This window comes from Equus caballus, chromosome 28, assembly GCF_041296265.1.
Source record: "Equus caballus isolate H_3958 breed thoroughbred chromosome 28, TB-T2T, whole genome shotgun sequence".
Taxonomy (NCBI): Eukaryota; Metazoa; Chordata; class Mammalia; order Perissodactyla; family Equidae; genus Equus; species Equus caballus.
Genome location: NC_091711.1, coordinates 32,702,104 through 32,718,720, shown reverse-complemented (window position 1 = coordinate 32,718,720; position 16,617 = coordinate 32,702,104). Strand labels below are relative to the sequence as shown.

Genomic DNA, 16,617 nt, shown 5'->3' with positions numbered 1-16,617 from the left:
TTTCTTAGAAAAGCAAAAGAGAAAGTCAAATTCTGGGCTTTTGTTAATAGGAAAATAACCTTTAGCGAATATATATATTTTTGCTACCACTCCTGCCCAAATATTTTAATTTCTGGAAGACCCACTGAGCATTTTTCTCATATTTCATTTGAAAAAATGAAACCTATCAAATATAGGATACTTCTGTATATTTATAAGATTTCTAGATCACATAGACACAAAGCAGAAGTTGCCAGATTAATGGGGAGGAATAATTTTGAGAACCTTCTATAAGTGGGTGCATCATATACATTTTTTCTTGGAACTTTTCCAACAACCCTATGAAGTAGGCTTTATTAATCCCTCTTATCGAGCCCCAGAGAGGTTTGCTAACTTGCTATAAAAGCCAGTGTTCAACCAGACCTGATGCCAGGTGTGGGGGTGACTAGAAGGTTTTGGGGGTTGGTAGGTGGACAAAGATTACTTTGTCTGTAACATCCCTGGAGGTTCTCAGTTTGAACACCTTGAAACACCGTTTCTAAAAAGCTCCCCTGAGAGTCTGAGCCCCAGACCGTTTTGGAAATGGCTGGTCCCCGCAGAGGTTCGTAGACCGTACTGTGGGGGCCACGGGTTCTTAGAGCCGTCCCCGGACTTCTCGGGGTAAGTGGAGGAGAGGGGCCCTCAGAGGACCTGCTCCTTGCTGACTCTCCTCTGCATCTCTGTTTGAACAAGAGATTTCTCTATTCAATTCGTGGGAACCGTCTCTTAAGTCAGAAAATTATGGTTTGAAACGCAATTTCTCCCTATTTCACAGGCTCCCCAACTCTCCATCTCTGCTTCCCCATCTCCATGATGGAGGTGATAATTCCAGGTCGGAAGCGCCTAGTTCAGGGAATGGCACACCCTAATTCCTTTCCCTTGTTCCAGCCTCAAAGACTTCACTTTCTAACTCAGCCAGTGTGCACTACAGAGCGGAACCAACCACGCACCATTTTGGGAATGGAGTGGCAGAGGATGACTTTGTTCTCGAGATCCTCACTCAGATCCTTGGAACAGCTGGCTAGTGCCCCAAAGAAGACAAAACAGAAAACAAACAAAAAACCCTCCCCAAACAAACCTCTCTAGGCAGGCTGTCGCCTGAGGCAACTCTTCTCCTAGGTTTTTACCTGTAATAAGTTGCTAAATTTGGTGTAGCCGTGGTTTCTTGCCACCGTTGTAAGATTTTGCTGCAAAGATAATAAGAGGGAGAATGAGACCTTTCCTTACACAGTCCACAGAGCACTTTAACCAAAACTCAACAGAATAACAGGTGCTGGAGTCTGGCTCGTCGGTACCCACTCCAGCTCCCTGGTACCCATCCGTGCCTTTCTGCATTACAATGGCTGGGAGGCTGAACACTGTGTTTTCCCAGACTGCCTTGCAGCTAGAGCCCCATACGTGCTGTAGGATCCACCAAGCAGAAGCAGTTGTGCAAGACTGACTGGGGGAAAGAAACCATACGAGGTGGTGGTGGCTGCTGGCGGGCATCCGGTGTCCTGACTCTCATGTCCTAGGTGGTGAGGCTGGAGAGAGGTGGCACTGGCAGAGCTGTTACAATCGGGACAGCCCTGTGGGGAAGTCGGGTGTCTTTCCTTTGCAGGTGTCCCTGGGCTGCTGTGTTCCCAGCTGGGGCACCTGATTCAAGCTCTCTGGCCTTCCAAGAGATTTGGTGATGCACTTAATATCTCAAGAAATCCTTTCAAGTTAGGTATAGTGGATTCTGTTGTCTGCAATGAGGAACCCTGGCCAATACTAGCACATAACAATAAAAGTTATGATAGTCTTTTCTGTCAATTTGTTATAGGCTTTTAATTATTACCAGCCCTGATATCAGTTCCCCTACAGTGACCCCAGTATCTATGGGTTAAAACTAAAAGCATTCATCCCCATTCTCTGCTGCTTTAGTTACACTCAAATGTAAATGTTAGTTTCTTTAGCCTCTGACTCCCTGAGCTTTACAACCAAATAGAAGTTACAAATTGGTAAAGCCCACATGGCCTCAAGCTGGGCTCCCTCTAAAGTTGAGGCTAATCACAGCTCCTTGAAGTTCTTTTACAGAGAAGTTAATGTCCAGAGAATATTAAGAAATGGAAGCTTCCCAGAGCTTCCTGGCACCAGAATCCACCATCCGCCATGGAGACAGACAGCCAAGGACAGCCATCTGTGGATTCTCTTATCTCGCCCTGCACACAGCCTCACAAGGCCAAATGCGGGCTGGTGGGAAAATGCTGGCCAACAAGGCCACCCCCCTCCACCCCCCCCAAGAAAACCTAATAAAAACCTCTACCCCTTTCTCAACGGGGAGCTAGCAATTCCTGAGGCAGTAGTTGTTGTTTTGCTCCCACTGCCAGGCAAAGTAAAGCTGTCTTTCCTTTTTACTCAAGATTCTGTTCTCGTTATTTGGATTGGCATCAGGTCCAGAGACTGAAGTTTTGGTAACAAATTGAGAAACAGTTTCATTCCGGGTTTAGTTTTAGTGATACTTATGTATCATCTATCTATCTATCTATCTATCTTATCTATCTATCTATCTATCTATCATCTATCTATCACCTATCCATCTGTCTGTCTACATCACCTGTCTGTGTACCTATTTATCTATCTATCATCCATCTATGTAATTTCTCCATCTTCCAAATCTATGCAAGACCACCCACCTTTGTGGACGCTAAAGAAAAATTTATAAAATCCATTTATCTATTTAAAATAGTCTTACGTATTTACTTCTTCGGAAGAATAATATTTACTAGGCTTTTACTAGTAGCTTGAGATTGAAGCAGCAAAGTTCAAATGTTTCAAAACGATGCCTCAAAATCAGAATTGAGATAATAACTGATGAGTATTATGAGCCACTCTGTGCTGAGAGATGACAGTGAGTTCACCCACCAGAATCCTTCCAGAGGCATCTTTAGGGGTGACTATCAAGTTTTGGGGAGACAGCAGTTTGTCTACGATGTGGATGATTCCATTGGTAGCGATGACATCACTGGATATGATCTTAGCTTTATTATTTATGTACACTCCATCCTGAAATCAACCAAAAAAGAAAAAAAGAAATGAGCACAAAGAAAAATAGACACAGAATCGCTTTTTTCAGACTGTTAAATCATCATGAAAGTGAATGTTTAAGTAGAGCCATGGGCAAAATCTGCAGATCCAAGTAACTCGAGTACATTTTTTATTATGATTATAAAAAGAAAACCGAGACAAGAATGTAATTTTCACCTGGAGAAGTTAATAGCAAATAATCAACCAAAATAGACATTTCACTGTGATTCTCAAATATGAAATAGCAAACATAAAAACTGGCTTCTCTTTCACCTGTGTTCTCTACGCCATCAATCCCCATTTCTGCCCCCCCAACTCCTTTTTTCCCTTTGCAATGAATTCCACAGCCACCATCTGTTGAGGGGAGGGGAATCCGCATGGTCAAGTGGCTTTGCTCAAACAGCTTCGATCAAGTGGCTTTCACCCCTCTCCAGCTTCTGACCAGTGCTGCCAAAGGCAGTTCCACTGACCCCCTGAAGCTGCCTTGCCTCTGAGCTTGAATTCCAGCTTTAACATTTACTCGCTGTGTGACTTTGGATAAGTTGCTTAACCTCTCTAAGCTCAGTTTCCTAACCTGTAAATTGAGGAAAATAATAGTATCTAGATTATGGGGTTATTTTGTGGATTAAATGAGTTAGTGCATATCAAATATTTAGAATCGTACTTGGCAGAAAGAAGTCACTCAACCCGTGTTAGTGGTTGTTATTATTTTTACTGGTGTTACTCTAGGGAAGAGAAAGGCCAGAGGGAAATGGGCACCTTCCTGAAGCGGCCTCTCTTACCTGAGAGACGGAAATGACAAGTGGCTCTCCTTGCAGAGAAGTAGCATTTGGGGTCAGTTTCAGGTTTTCCAGAAGCAGTCGGTGGCAGGCGATCACGTGATACCGGAGAACCTGGGGCATCACGCCCTGTTTGTCCCAGTCCTTAATCTGTGACGGAAGATCAGAGGGTCCCAGCCAGAGCCAGGAGGCGTTTGCTCCGACTTCTCTTTTGTCGTCCTCTCCTCCATACGGCCCCTCCCCACTCTCCCCACCGGGACCCTGGGAAGTAGGCAGTCAGGGTGGCTTGTGGTCAGGGTGACGGGGTACAGGCTGTGCAGGCAAGAGGGACAAAGCGGCCCTAGTTCCTTTCCTGCTTCCCTTGAAGAAGCTCAGAGCACGAGAGACCTTGGAGTTCCCCCGGCCCAGCATCTCACAACACATGTGCCAAGGACCCCAAGTCTTATGGAAAGCGCTGGGAAACACTGCCTAGGACATCCCTTCTTGGAGAGGTCCCCAGTTTGGAAAGATCATGCTGCTTCTCCATTTATAAATCAAAAGACAAACCATATTAACCAGAAATTCAGTGTAATAAAAATCCCACCAGGTTCTCATTATTTCATGATTACTCCTTTGATGCTTTTTTTTTTTTTTTAAACTATCAATGTCAAATTCTTTCAAACATTGTTTTTGTGCCCCTGCTTTGCTGGTGTCCAAAATGCGTGCATAGAGAGGCAGCATGTGTGGCAGTTAAGATGCAGGCTCCTGAGTCATCTTCAAGTCCTTGCTCTACCATTTGCTAGTCATGGGACCTTGGGAAAGTTACTTGTCTCAAAGTCCTTGACAGTAAAATGGAGATAATAATAGCATTCAGCTCACAGGGTTGTCATGAAGGTTAAATGCATTTATCTAGGCCAGGTACTAAATCAGTGTCCTGCCCACTCCATAAATGTTTGCTACATTATTAGATATTAATGGGTAATCCAGTGTGAAGAGTCCCAGTGAATGTTAGAACAGTAAAGGCTCTGATAAGTCCTGCAAGAAAAGAATCTATTTAAATCCCTTTAATCCATCACTTTTTCTTTTGGTCTATGGGAGGTTTGGATCATTTAAGGATTGTTGATCTTCTCCAACCTCCTACCCTATTCAGGACTGTCCTTTAGAGGGTCTCTGGCCAGGGGTGACTCCAAATCCATTTGAATGCTTCCCCTGATAGGGGTCCCTATGCTGAGAGGCAGCCCTTTCCGTTGCCGGTCAGCTCCAGCGGATCCTAAATCTCCTGCTTAGAAGCATCTCCATGTTGGTTCCAGAGTGACACCCACAGACTATGTTCCAGGCCCGAACGTCCTCCGCAGCCCATGGCTTCATGCTTACCTTGGGTTCATCATCAAAGGCTGCAGATAAAGGTGCAAAAACGGTGAAGGAGCCCGGACCAGCCAGGTCTCGCACAGAATGTTCCTGCGGGAAGGAAGGCGGGGCCACACGCCGTGAACTTAACACAGACGCAGGCAGGGGATCAGAGAGAACAGACGGTGGCCGAGGGGAGCGGGAACCGGAAGGCGAGATCGGTGTTTTATTTCGTCTTAGATTCAAATTTGTGCAGATTCTTTGTCATTGAAATAACGCTTATTTTTATCTGTTTATAAAATTAATATGCGCTTATTATAGTAAAGATTTGAAAACACAGCATAAAGAAGAAAATACCTCCCCATAGTCCCGCCACCTAGAAGAAACCTCTGTTACTTTCAGGCATTCTTTTCCAGCATCTCCTCCACATATAACCATTTTATGTAATTGGGATAATAACACAAATATAAGTAATAAGATGATTTACTTAACCGTTCTAATTATCATCTTGCCAATGCTAAGATCCTTTGGTTCCTTATATTTTCTTCTAGATTTTAGGATTTTATTCTTCTAGATTTTTATCTTTTATTCTTTAATAACTCTGGAACTTATTCAGATGTATGATATGAAGAAAGCTCTAACTTAATATTCTCACCCAAAGAGTTAACTAATTGCCCCAGTAATGCATTTCTCCACCAGTACCACGGCAGTTTTTTCTTACGCTACATTCTGATGTGTACAACGGGCCAGTGTGCCATTCATTCCATCCGTCATGCTGCCCACCCGGGGCCTGAGGAGTTCACAGATGACCCACACAGAGCCCAGTCCAGAAATGCGGGCCCCAGACTTTCTTCCACCCTCCCTAACTCTGGAGGCTATGGGTTTGTCCTGTATCTGGCTTGAGACCCAAATCTTAAAGCTAGAGAGACGCACATATTCTTACCAGCAACTGGAAGAAATACTGGGAAGTGCTAGGGTTCCTGGGAAGCTCCTGGAAACAAAGACAGGGCAGCTTCACTTAATGTCTGTTCGTGACAGTCAAGAACGACGCGGGTGGTCGCAGGACAATTTCTCTAAGATTGGGAGCATCTACCATCTTTTTAACTGGAAAGCTGCCACAACGGGCCTTTTCCAAGCCTCATCTGAGGCTTACGACTGATATTTAGAAGGACTATGTGGACATATTGTGAGTTCCAAAACCTTTCTGGAGTCACCGCCTGATTTATCAAAGAAACATTCAGCTATTTCTAGAAACCTCTGAGCTTTAAGAGCATTTTTAATAGTTTAAATATTTTTAAAAAATCGGTTATAAGTTTATGGCAGATTTAGTTACTCTGTTAAGAATATTTGATCAGCCAGAATGCTCTGGTCCCTCTTTAAAACAAATAACAGAATGTGCGCTTTATAATGGGTGGAAATCTACGCGTATCACGCGGCCTCACCCTCCACGCCCGGTGCAGATGCTCGTGCGCATGCGCGTGCGCACACCCGCTGACAGCAATCCACATCGTGGCCGTGCCTTTGAGTTACTTGGAGTTACTTCCTGGAAACACGCCTTGCCTTACCTGATAGATGTTGCCACGGCAGGTAAACCCGTCCCCGACATAGTTTGGCTTGCAAGTGCACGTCCTTTCTTCTGATCCAGTGTGACTGCAGATGGCAAATTCACTACAGCCGCCATTTTTCTGGTAAAAATTCCAAGGGGTGGGGGATGGGACTCAGACCAGCTAGTTTGCCAGCTCTGCCAATATTCACAAGACAATTCTGCATTGGAATTTATCTTTTGTGTCGCTGTCCGACTGACTGCTTTGCATTATTTGCCCTTTTTCTGAACTTGCCTTTCAGTTCCCTGCACTTGGAGGGACCTCTTATTCACCCAGCCTTATACCCCAGGAAGGCAGGTCCTTCCAGCAGATCCCTAACCCCGTAAAGATAAGCCCAGAGTTGCCAAATGAGACATTTCTCGGCGCCTGAGGGTTAATTAGAAAGGCACCAATCTGGTCTGACACTTCCCAGCTTTAGGCTAAATTCTCATCCCATCACAGCAAAGGTAACAGCCATCAGCTACAGGGCAGTCAGGAAAAAATAGATAGCACACATCGTCCTTGTCTGCAGAGAGCTTATACGCTGTGGAAGATCTAAAACAGAAAGCAAAGTACAGTTCAAAGCTGACATCCATGGGGACGTCAAGAAGGGCTCTGCAGCCGAAGCAAAGATTCCAGATGGGGAAGAATGTAAAGCACAGAAAAATAAATCCGATGGGGATAAGTAGAGAAGAAGGTCGATCCATGGTCTTAAAGGCTGGCTATAAAATCTTTCTTCCTTCCCAAACCTCATTTCAAAAATATTCGTGGAGCATGATATTTTGGCCTAGGAGAGACTTGCCCCAGATTCCTGCCTCAAGCTGACACAGCTCAGTGAGCTGTTCCAGAAGGCTGACTCCTGCAAGGCCGTTAACCTTCTCCTAGGGGCCCAGATCTTCTAGCTAAGTACCCTGGAGTTTACTTGTCCAGTACCCAGCATGCTCAGGACCACCAAGGTGAATCCCCTCTTGTCCCACATCCCAGTTTATCCCAGTCAACAGCAGAGCTCTAGGCACCCAACCTTCGTTCCGACCACGTGGACACTCCCCTTTGTGTTGCTCTGTACACCTGTGATGTGACCCCATGTCCCACCCCTTCCGGCCCTCACAAACCCTTCCCCTGCCTTCTGAAGCTCACCACCACTAGCAAACTCCCGACAGTCTCCTGCTGTTCCCAGAAAGCTCTCTTGGCCTCTTATTGAAGAGCTGTCTGTCTCCTGCAAACCCTGCTTTCCCTGCGCCCCCAGGCCAAGCTGTTTCCCCTTCTCCCACACTTCCTGGTCTGGGGCTGGAACGGCATCTTTCTTACTGCACATCGCCACTAACAAACCACTCCTGCTCCCGCATCCTTTACAAATGGCAGCTCTCTCAGGGCACATGGACTCTCCAGTCTCCCATTCTTCTTCTTGGGTCCCAGCAGTGGCGCCTGGATCACTGGCTTTCCTTCCACGCCTGCTGTCATCCTTCGCAGGGTCAACATCCGTGTCAATGGCCTCTATGGCACCTGCCCCCACTCCCTGCTGTCCTGCCCCCACCCTTTGACTTTGTGTCCACATTAAAGTGGACCACTCCTGAAAGCTCTCTTTCAAGCATCCTGCTCTCTCGGACCATCAACTTTTATCATTTAAACTTCCTGTTCTAACACTGCGGCTCCAACCTCCGTTGACCCCAGGGGCCTTTGAGCCTACTTCTTTCTCACCCACATTCCTGCCCACTTGCCCCCTGCTCCTCGCTTTGTCTTGGCACAGCCCAGATGGCAGGGCAGAGCCCTGTGAACCCCACCTCGCTCCTCACTCCACCCAACACAACGGCTTGGCAAAACCCTAGCCCGCCTGGGCCAACTCTCTGCCGCCTCTGGGCCCTCCCTGACCCTGACGGGTGGAGGGTTGCTGGAGAGAGTCACAAGTAGGTGCTGTCTGCGCTCCCTTCAAAGTTATGCCTACAAACATCAACCCTTCTCTACTCTCCCAGTACGTGAAACTTCTCTCTCCCTGAAGAAAACATTTCACACCATCACCGCTCCCCTCAGCTCTCAGTCACTCCTCCACACTCTCGGTTGATGAGCTCCACTCATGCCACATGGAGGAAAAGACAGACAGACAAGAGCCTCCGCATCTTGCAGTCCTGAGGTGCACCGCCCGCCTGGGCCTGCGCTCACCCATGCTGCTTTCACTGTTGAACAAATGGACTAACTAACAACCGACTGACTGACTGACTAATCCTTCAGACACTGAGTGTAAACTCTTTAAGGAAAGAGCCACTGCTGGGTCCCTGAGGAACTCCCGGTGCCTAGAACGGTGCCTGGTCTCCACTGACCGGGATGTGTGTCACACCGTGCAAGGTTTCCCGCTGGATATTCAGAAGTGCACACAGTCCCTGTCTCCACAGAACTAACGATTTATGTAGAATGGCCAGATGTGGACATTTTCAAGTTAATTTACAGTAAAGAGCAGCACGAAGTAGGTGCCGGTGTGTGACTTTGACTAACTGACTGGATAACTAAATAATTGACTATCTATTTAACTGACTGCCTGACTGACCAACTAACGGACTGACTACCTACCTCCCTCCCATGCCCCTGCTCCTCTCTGAGGCTCCCCTCTCTGCCTGGGGGCTCTGGGTCCCATTCTTCCACTCCTCTCACCCACTCATGTACTTTTCTTTTTTTGTTTTTTGAATAGGACTGTTTTTCTTTTGGGCATAGTGAATGTACAACATTATATTAGTTTCAAGTATACAACATAACATCTCAATATCTTATATCTTCCAAAATAATCACCGTAATAAATCTAGTTAACATCCATCACCACACATAGTAACAAATATTTTTTCTTGTGATATGAATGTTTACGATCTACTCTCTCACCAGCTTTCAAATATACGAGACAATATTATTAACAATAGTCACCATGCTCCAGAGATACCCAAATCCTTACTGTCGTTATGATTCCAGCTATCCAAACTGTATTGCTCTCCCTTGGGGTTAATAAGGTCCCCACTCTCTGGCTGTGTAGGCGCAAGCTGAAGGATGATTTGGTGTCAGTGATTTAGGGATTGGTTGGACCTGGGACTAGGGTGGGGGGCGGGAGGGTGAACTGAAAGCTTTATCACACTCAGTGTGTTCACAGGGGTCCTCTCCAGAGTGAGGTCTCTGCTGCTGGGAAGGAGATGGGAGACTGTTAAGGGATTGGCCACATACATTGATTCATTCACTTCTCTACTTATGAATCCTAGACTGGTTATTCGGTGACAGTCTGCATTGAAAATCTTCTCTGGGTGATTCCCCTACACGTTGTAGTAAGTTACTCTCTTGCTTGCATAGATATTCTGTTTTATAGCATCTCAATTATAAAGCTATCTGATTTATTTCCAAAACTGTATTATGTTTCAAAAATTAGATGCAAGAGCCATGTTTATGCAATTGTTCTTTTATAAAAACTCAGGTTATAGTTTTGAGCTCGTCTTAATTTCTTCTCTAAATTCAAATTATCCAAAACTTGCTGTGGGAACAGAAGTTACTCTTAAATCTGATTACAGACATGCTATTGTGCTGCATTTGGAACTCACCCATTCCCAGGTCTCTAATGTGGAAGCCTGTGTTCACCCCCATGAAACTAACCATTGACATGCAATTAGATGGGTCCTTTCTGCACCTAACTTGTATGTATATGATTTCTTGTTTTTTTAAAAATTATATTATTGAGGTCACATTGGTTTATAAATTGTGTAAATTTCAGGTGTACATCATTATAGTTTGACTTCTGTATAGATTGCATTGTGTTCACCACCAAAAGTCTAGTTTCCATCCATTACCATACCCATGTGCCCGTTCACTCCTTTTGCCTTCCTCCTACCTGCTTCCCCTCTGGTAACCACCAATCTTTTCTCTGTATCTATGTGGTTGTTTGTTTATCTTCCACACATGGGTGAAATCGCATGGTATTTGTCTTTCTTTGTCTGACTTATTTCACTTAGCATAATACCCTCAAGGTCCATCCATGTTGTCACAAATGGCGTGATTTTGTCTTTTTTATGACTAAGTAGTATTCCATTGTGTATGTATATATATATATATATATATATATATATATATATATATATATATACCACATCTTCTTTATCTATTCACCATTGATGGGCGCTTGGGTTGCTTCCACGTCTTGGCTATTGTGACTAATGCTGAAATGAACACAGGGCTGCATGTATCTTTTTGAATTAGTGTTTTCACATTCTTTAGATAAATACCCAGTAGTGGAATAGCTGGATCATATGCTATTTCTATTTTTAATTTTTTGAGAAATCTCCATACTGTTTTCCGTAGTGGCTGCACCAATTTGCATTCCCACCAGCAGTGTATGAGGGTTCCTTTTTCTCCACATCCTCTTCAACACTTGTTATTTCTTGTCTTTTTAATAATAGCCATTCTGATGGATGTAAAGTGATATCTCATTATAGTTTCGATTTGCATTTCCCTAATAATTAGTGATGTTGAACATCTTTTCGTGTGCTTTTTGGCCAGCTGTATATCTTCTTTGGAAAAATGTCTGTTCATATCCTCTGCCCATTTTTTTTACTGGGTTGTTTTTTTGTTGTTGTTGAGTTGTATGAGTTCTTTATATATTTTGGAAGTTAACCCCTTATCAGATATATGATTTGCAAATATTTTCTCCCAGTTAGTGGGTTGTCTTTTCATTTTGTTGATGGTTTCCTTTGCTGTGCAGAAGCTTTTTAGTTTGATGTGTATTTTTTCTCTTGTTTCCCTTGCATGAGGAGACATGGTATTCAATAAGATACTGCTAAGACCAATGTCAAAGAGTGCACTGCCTGTGTCTTCTTCTAGAAGTTTCATGGTTTCAGGTCTTACATTCAAGTCTTTAATCCGTTTTGAGTTAATTTTTGTGTATGGTGTAAGATAATGGTCTACTTCCATTCTTTTTATATGGCTGTCCAGTTTACCCAACACCATTTATTGAAGAGACTTTCCTTTCTCCATTGTATGTTCTTGGTTCCTCTGACGAAGATTAACTGCCCGTTTATGTACTTTTCTCCTGTAACAATCCACCTTCTCTCCTTCAGTGTCAGTTCCCTTCTCTTTATTGGATTGTAGTCATCAACATAAAAACATGCTTTAATATTACTCATCTTGCAAGAAAGCTAACTTCCTTTCTTCTTGAAAAGAATCCATGGATGGAGGCAGTCACGGGTGCAGAAGAAAGAAGAGTGGCCGTGAGTTACTGACTCTTGTACCTGAGTGTGGGGCACATGTGGGTTCATCGCATTAGTTGCCAAGACAGGGCGGCCATTTTAAAAACATGGAAATGGCGCTGAAGAGCTGCTGTTAAAATAAAGCTGGCCACAGGCCTCGTTGTAACAGCCCCGCGTCCCAGCCCCCTGCTTTCTGCAGCTTCTTCCTTGCTGTCCCTACACACTCATTTCATGTGGGGACGTGTTCTCTTGAACTTGCCAGACCAACACAAGGGGAGAGTAGGGACCTCACTTGCAAAGGACGGGCTTGAATTATGACCTGTCTGTGCTGTTCTCGTGCCCACAGCTGCAGGCTCTCTGATGGGCAGTGATATGAAGAAGGGAAATAAGATGAGTGGACTGGGCCTCCTCTGGGGATCAGCACCTCGTGGGAGGAACAAGCACCATAAGAAGTGGTCAAGGGTGCGCCCTTTGAGTCAGACAGACATGGGTTCAAGTTCTGGCTGTGCCATGTGCTCGCTCTGTGATCTTGGGCGAGGACCTCCCCTCCTCCCGACCTGCAGTGGGTTGAATTGTGTCCCCCCAAAGGTATGCCCACATCCTAAGCCCTGGTATCTGTGAATGTGACCTTGTTTAGAAAAAGAGTCTTTGTAGATATAATCAAGGACCTCAAGATGAGATCGTCCTAGATTAACTGGGGGGCCTTACGTCCACAAGCGTTCTTTCTAGAAGAGGAGACGCAGACACAGAGGTGAAGGCCGTGTAAAGACAGAGACAGAGAGTGGAGTTTCTCCAACATTCCAACTGGAACATGAGGGGGGAAACGAGCTCACGGCCCAGAAGCAGCTCCGAGGGAGATCACCTCCAGCCCCGTCCCCTGGAAGGAGTTGGGGGGACCCCGGGCCTGACCTCTGACCTCTGACCCTCGGCCTCGGGCTGCACTCACCGTTAGGCAGGTGTTGGTGAGTGTGCAGATCTTCCCGTCGCCAGTGTATTTCGGCAAACAGTTACAGACGGCCTGTCGGGGGGAAACGGGTCATGGCACAGGCAGACTCTGCTGGCCCTCACCCTCGAATTCTCTGATGGCAATGGTCATGTTAGAAGATTCTACATTTGATATGGGTAATATCTGTCCTCTAATGATAACTGTCATCTTAGACTTCGCTCCAGCACTGGGATCTCCTACACATCCTATCGCTGCTGCCAAGAGCCTTTTTTTTTTTTAACTTTCTTACCTTATTTGGTCCCTTGCCACCCTGGCACTCACCTCTCTTCTCTCTTTGGTTGGTAAAGGCTCAGTTGCAAGGAAGCTAAGCTATCGCCCACTCCCGTTCATGCTCAGTTTTTCCTTGTCGGCACCCACGCTCAGCCCAAAGGCTCCGGTGCTAGGAGACGCCAGGAGACAGCTTTGGAGTCAAGTCAGTTGCGCGTGTGAAAACCATCGGTTAAGCCCCCTGTTTGAGCAGGGACGTCAGAGAGGGCTTCCAGTCGAGGGAGGGGACGCTGTCTGCAGGACGTTGGGGATGGTCTAGTTCACCCCGTGTCACATGTGCTCTGCTCAGGAGCACCTGGCACCCGGGTGAGTGGGGCTGAAACCCAGCTATGCGCTATTCACTAGGCCATGTGCCCAGAGGAAGGGGCACGTGCTCCTGATGTGTCCACCTGAGGGCCGGCTTTTCTAATCCACATGACAGCCTCCCGCACAGGGGGTGGCTCTGGTCTGACGTCCACTTGTTAGACCTTGAACTCATGGCGGGTCCAGCCAGGGCCAGGTGGCAGGTTCCCACTTCTCCTCAAGGCTCCTCTTCCTTCATCACGGGCCCTGATCTCGGCTCAAACCTTTACCAAGACACCCACCAGCCGCCCCTCCTGGGCTAAGGTCCTGTCTCAGGGATCAACTGCCTTCTGGGTTGAGAGGAGGACTTTTAGAGGCCCTGAGCGCTAAAAAGCTTATAGGTTTCCCCCACTCCATATGTAGTGTGATATAAGGACTCTTCTGAACCCCTGAATATGTATAAAGTAGACCGACGTTGACTGTTCTGGTTTTCCCTGTGACTATATATAGAAACGTACATGTACACACACAGTTCTTTCAAAATAAATATATTTTTTTCTTATTTTGGGCGCTTTAGGCACTTGTTTGATCTGCGATTGGGAGACTGGGCATGAGGTCACTGAGTGGCTCAACAAGGTTAATGGAACATTCACTGGGGACTGTCTTTCATCATCCAGTTTCTGATGTGTGTCATTTCCTGCCTGACCATCATGCTTCTTCACAATGTGACAGAGACCGAGGGAGGCAGAATTTGGGTCCCTGAGACTCCAGCTTCCCCACCTGTGTCTTTACACCCTCGACCTCTCTCCTCCTTTGTGTGTGTTGGAGCCCTCACATTTCTGCCACCTCCCCAAACCTGCTCTCTAGGGAGATGCTGCAAGGTTGCCTGTGGTTGGGAATATGTGACTGACAGAGGGCCTAGAAACGTTATCTTCTCCTGTGGCACATGCACTTCAGAGCCTCAAGCCAAAGAAAAATTGTGGGATTCTGGCCATCAGAAAGCTAAAAGAAAGGTCCGCTTCCCCTTAGGGCTGGGTCTGAGGACCCAGGAATTTGCTCCTAGGAAGACGTAGGCCCCCTGGGGAGGTGGAGCTCACCTGATTGGGTCCCGTCTGCGTGCACTCTGCATTCTTGTGACAGCCACCATGGTTCTCCAAACACGGGTTAATTTCTTTAAAACAAAAAGCCAACACTTGGCCTAAGCATCAAGTCTCATATTCAAGTCAAGACATCTTGAGGGATCAGCAAGGATGGCTAACTGACCAAGGGTATCAAAGTGTGATTCAGTTTTCTGACAACTCTGAAGCCAAAGTAACCCAACATGGAGGTACCAGATGTAGTTTCTCAAAATCAACTCCTCTGGGACGGGACTGTGCCAGCAGAGGGATAGTCAGTGGGCTGGCATCTGTCCCTCTATTAAATGAATATGAACGTTTGCAGTCAAGGACTTGAAATAATAGAGTCTTGGAGTCCAGTCCAACATGTTATCAATGAAGAGATTTAGGAATTAAAAAGAAATCATTTGCAACTATCACAATATAGTTGGTTCAGGGAAGAATCGTCAATAGATGATACATTTCAGAGGATGTTTTGATGAGGAGCAGGATATTTGCTTGATGCTGAAGTTCTCTCCACTGATTGCTTATTGGTAGCAAAGGGGAAAAAAGCAAGTGTACATGGTAGGAATCAGACAGCACCTTGACCGAGTGGTCAAAATTAACATCCCAAACGAGAAGCAGCTGGGAATTGCCAGCCTCCAGCGTGACATCCTGAGAAGGATGCAACACCACTTGTGTGACATCGGGTCTGGAATGCATAATCTGAACAGAATCATGGAAAACATCAGCTAAACCCAAAATGAAGGGCATATTATCCATATCGAAAAAAAAGTTTGGGTGTTGGACTGTATTCTTCCAAAATGTCAATGTCATAAAATACAAAGCAAGGCTGAGGAACCATCTGGATTACAGACTGAAGAGACGGGACAACTAAATGCAACACCCAACCCTAAACTGGATCCTGCACTAGAGGAAAAAATGTCACAAAAGGACATTATTGGGTCAGTTGACAAAGTTAGAATCCAAATGCTAATTAGACAAAAGTATTATATCAATAATAAATTTACTGAAGCTATCTGTGCTGTGGTTATGTCAGAGTCTATCCTTATTCTCAAAACTTCAATTTAAGGATAAAGGGAATATTATATATATATATATATATATATACACATACATATATGTATGTATCTTATTCTCAAATGGTTTAGAAAAAAATGTATATACACAAAGAGAGCAATTAATAAAGGAAATGGGGCAATATTAACAATAAGTGAATCTAGGTAAAGAGCAAGTGGGTCCTTTTTTGTACTATTCTTGCAAATCTTCTATGTGAATTTTTTTTTACAGCTAAAAAGTTAAAATTCAGACAACTTACTATGGCATACCTTTATAGTAGAACATATGTAGCTGTTAAATACTGATTTGGAGGGATACTTAATTTCAAGGCGAGAAGTTTAGTCATATTGCTAAGCATGGTAAATACTACATATCATGAGATTCGATTTTTGTTTAAAAAAGTATGTGCATACATAGCAAAATGGGGTAATACAACAGTCGTAAGAGTGGTTATCTCCAGAATTTTTCCCCCAGTATATGTATTCTCTAATTTTTCTGCAACGAGAATGTGCTACTTGTATAAAAAATAACTAATTTTTAAAAATTCAGTCACCACTATAATGTTTAATTCAAGAAAGTTTTCTCCTTCCAAAGGGAGTTTTGGGCATCCCACACCTTCATACCCCCGTGGTCCCTTTTTCACACCCTCATACTTTCCTGCCCAGACAAACTGAAAGATGATCCCAGCAGTGGCGTGTCCTAATAAGAGCCCACACATCAGGATCATTTAACAGGCTCTGACTCTCAAACCATTGCCACCGGACGGATGAGGGATGGCACCTACCTAGGCACACGATGCCATCGCCAGCGTAGCCTTCCTTGCACACACACACCCGGCTTCCTGGGGTGGTTCTTTTACAGTCAGCCTTGGTGGAGCAACCTCCATTGCTGATCTCACAGGCATTGATTGCTATAGAAGAGAGAGATGAC

General features: G+C 45.1%; 1 protein-coding gene across 3 annotated transcripts in view; it reads right to left on the bottom strand.

Annotated features, from left to right (window-relative positions):
• Nucleotides 1-16,617, bottom strand: part of STAB2 (stabilin 2) — a 147,905-nt gene that overhangs the window by 29,849 nt on the left and 101,439 nt on the right. For all 3 annotated transcript variants that reach the window (XR_011433794.1, XM_023631534.2, XM_070254566.1), the window contains exons 42-50: nucleotides 16,472-16,597; nucleotides 14,611-14,684; nucleotides 12,905-12,976; nucleotides 6,737-6,856; nucleotides 6,115-6,162; nucleotides 5,199-5,282; nucleotides 3,849-3,995; nucleotides 2,905-3,045; nucleotides 1,146-1,205 (exon numbers count right to left, since the gene is read on the bottom strand). Coding sequence is in view for 2 of the 3 variants with exons in the window: in XM_023631534.2 (XP_023487302.2) it covers nucleotides 1,146-1,205; nucleotides 2,905-3,045; nucleotides 3,849-3,995; nucleotides 5,199-5,282; nucleotides 6,115-6,162; nucleotides 6,737-6,856; nucleotides 12,905-12,976; nucleotides 14,611-14,684; nucleotides 16,472-16,597 (872 nt within the window). In the remaining variant the exon portion in view is untranslated. The remainder of the gene's footprint in view (nucleotides 1-1,145; nucleotides 1,206-2,904; nucleotides 3,046-3,848; nucleotides 3,996-5,198; nucleotides 5,283-6,114; nucleotides 6,163-6,736; nucleotides 6,857-12,904; nucleotides 12,977-14,610; nucleotides 14,685-16,471; nucleotides 16,598-16,617) is intronic.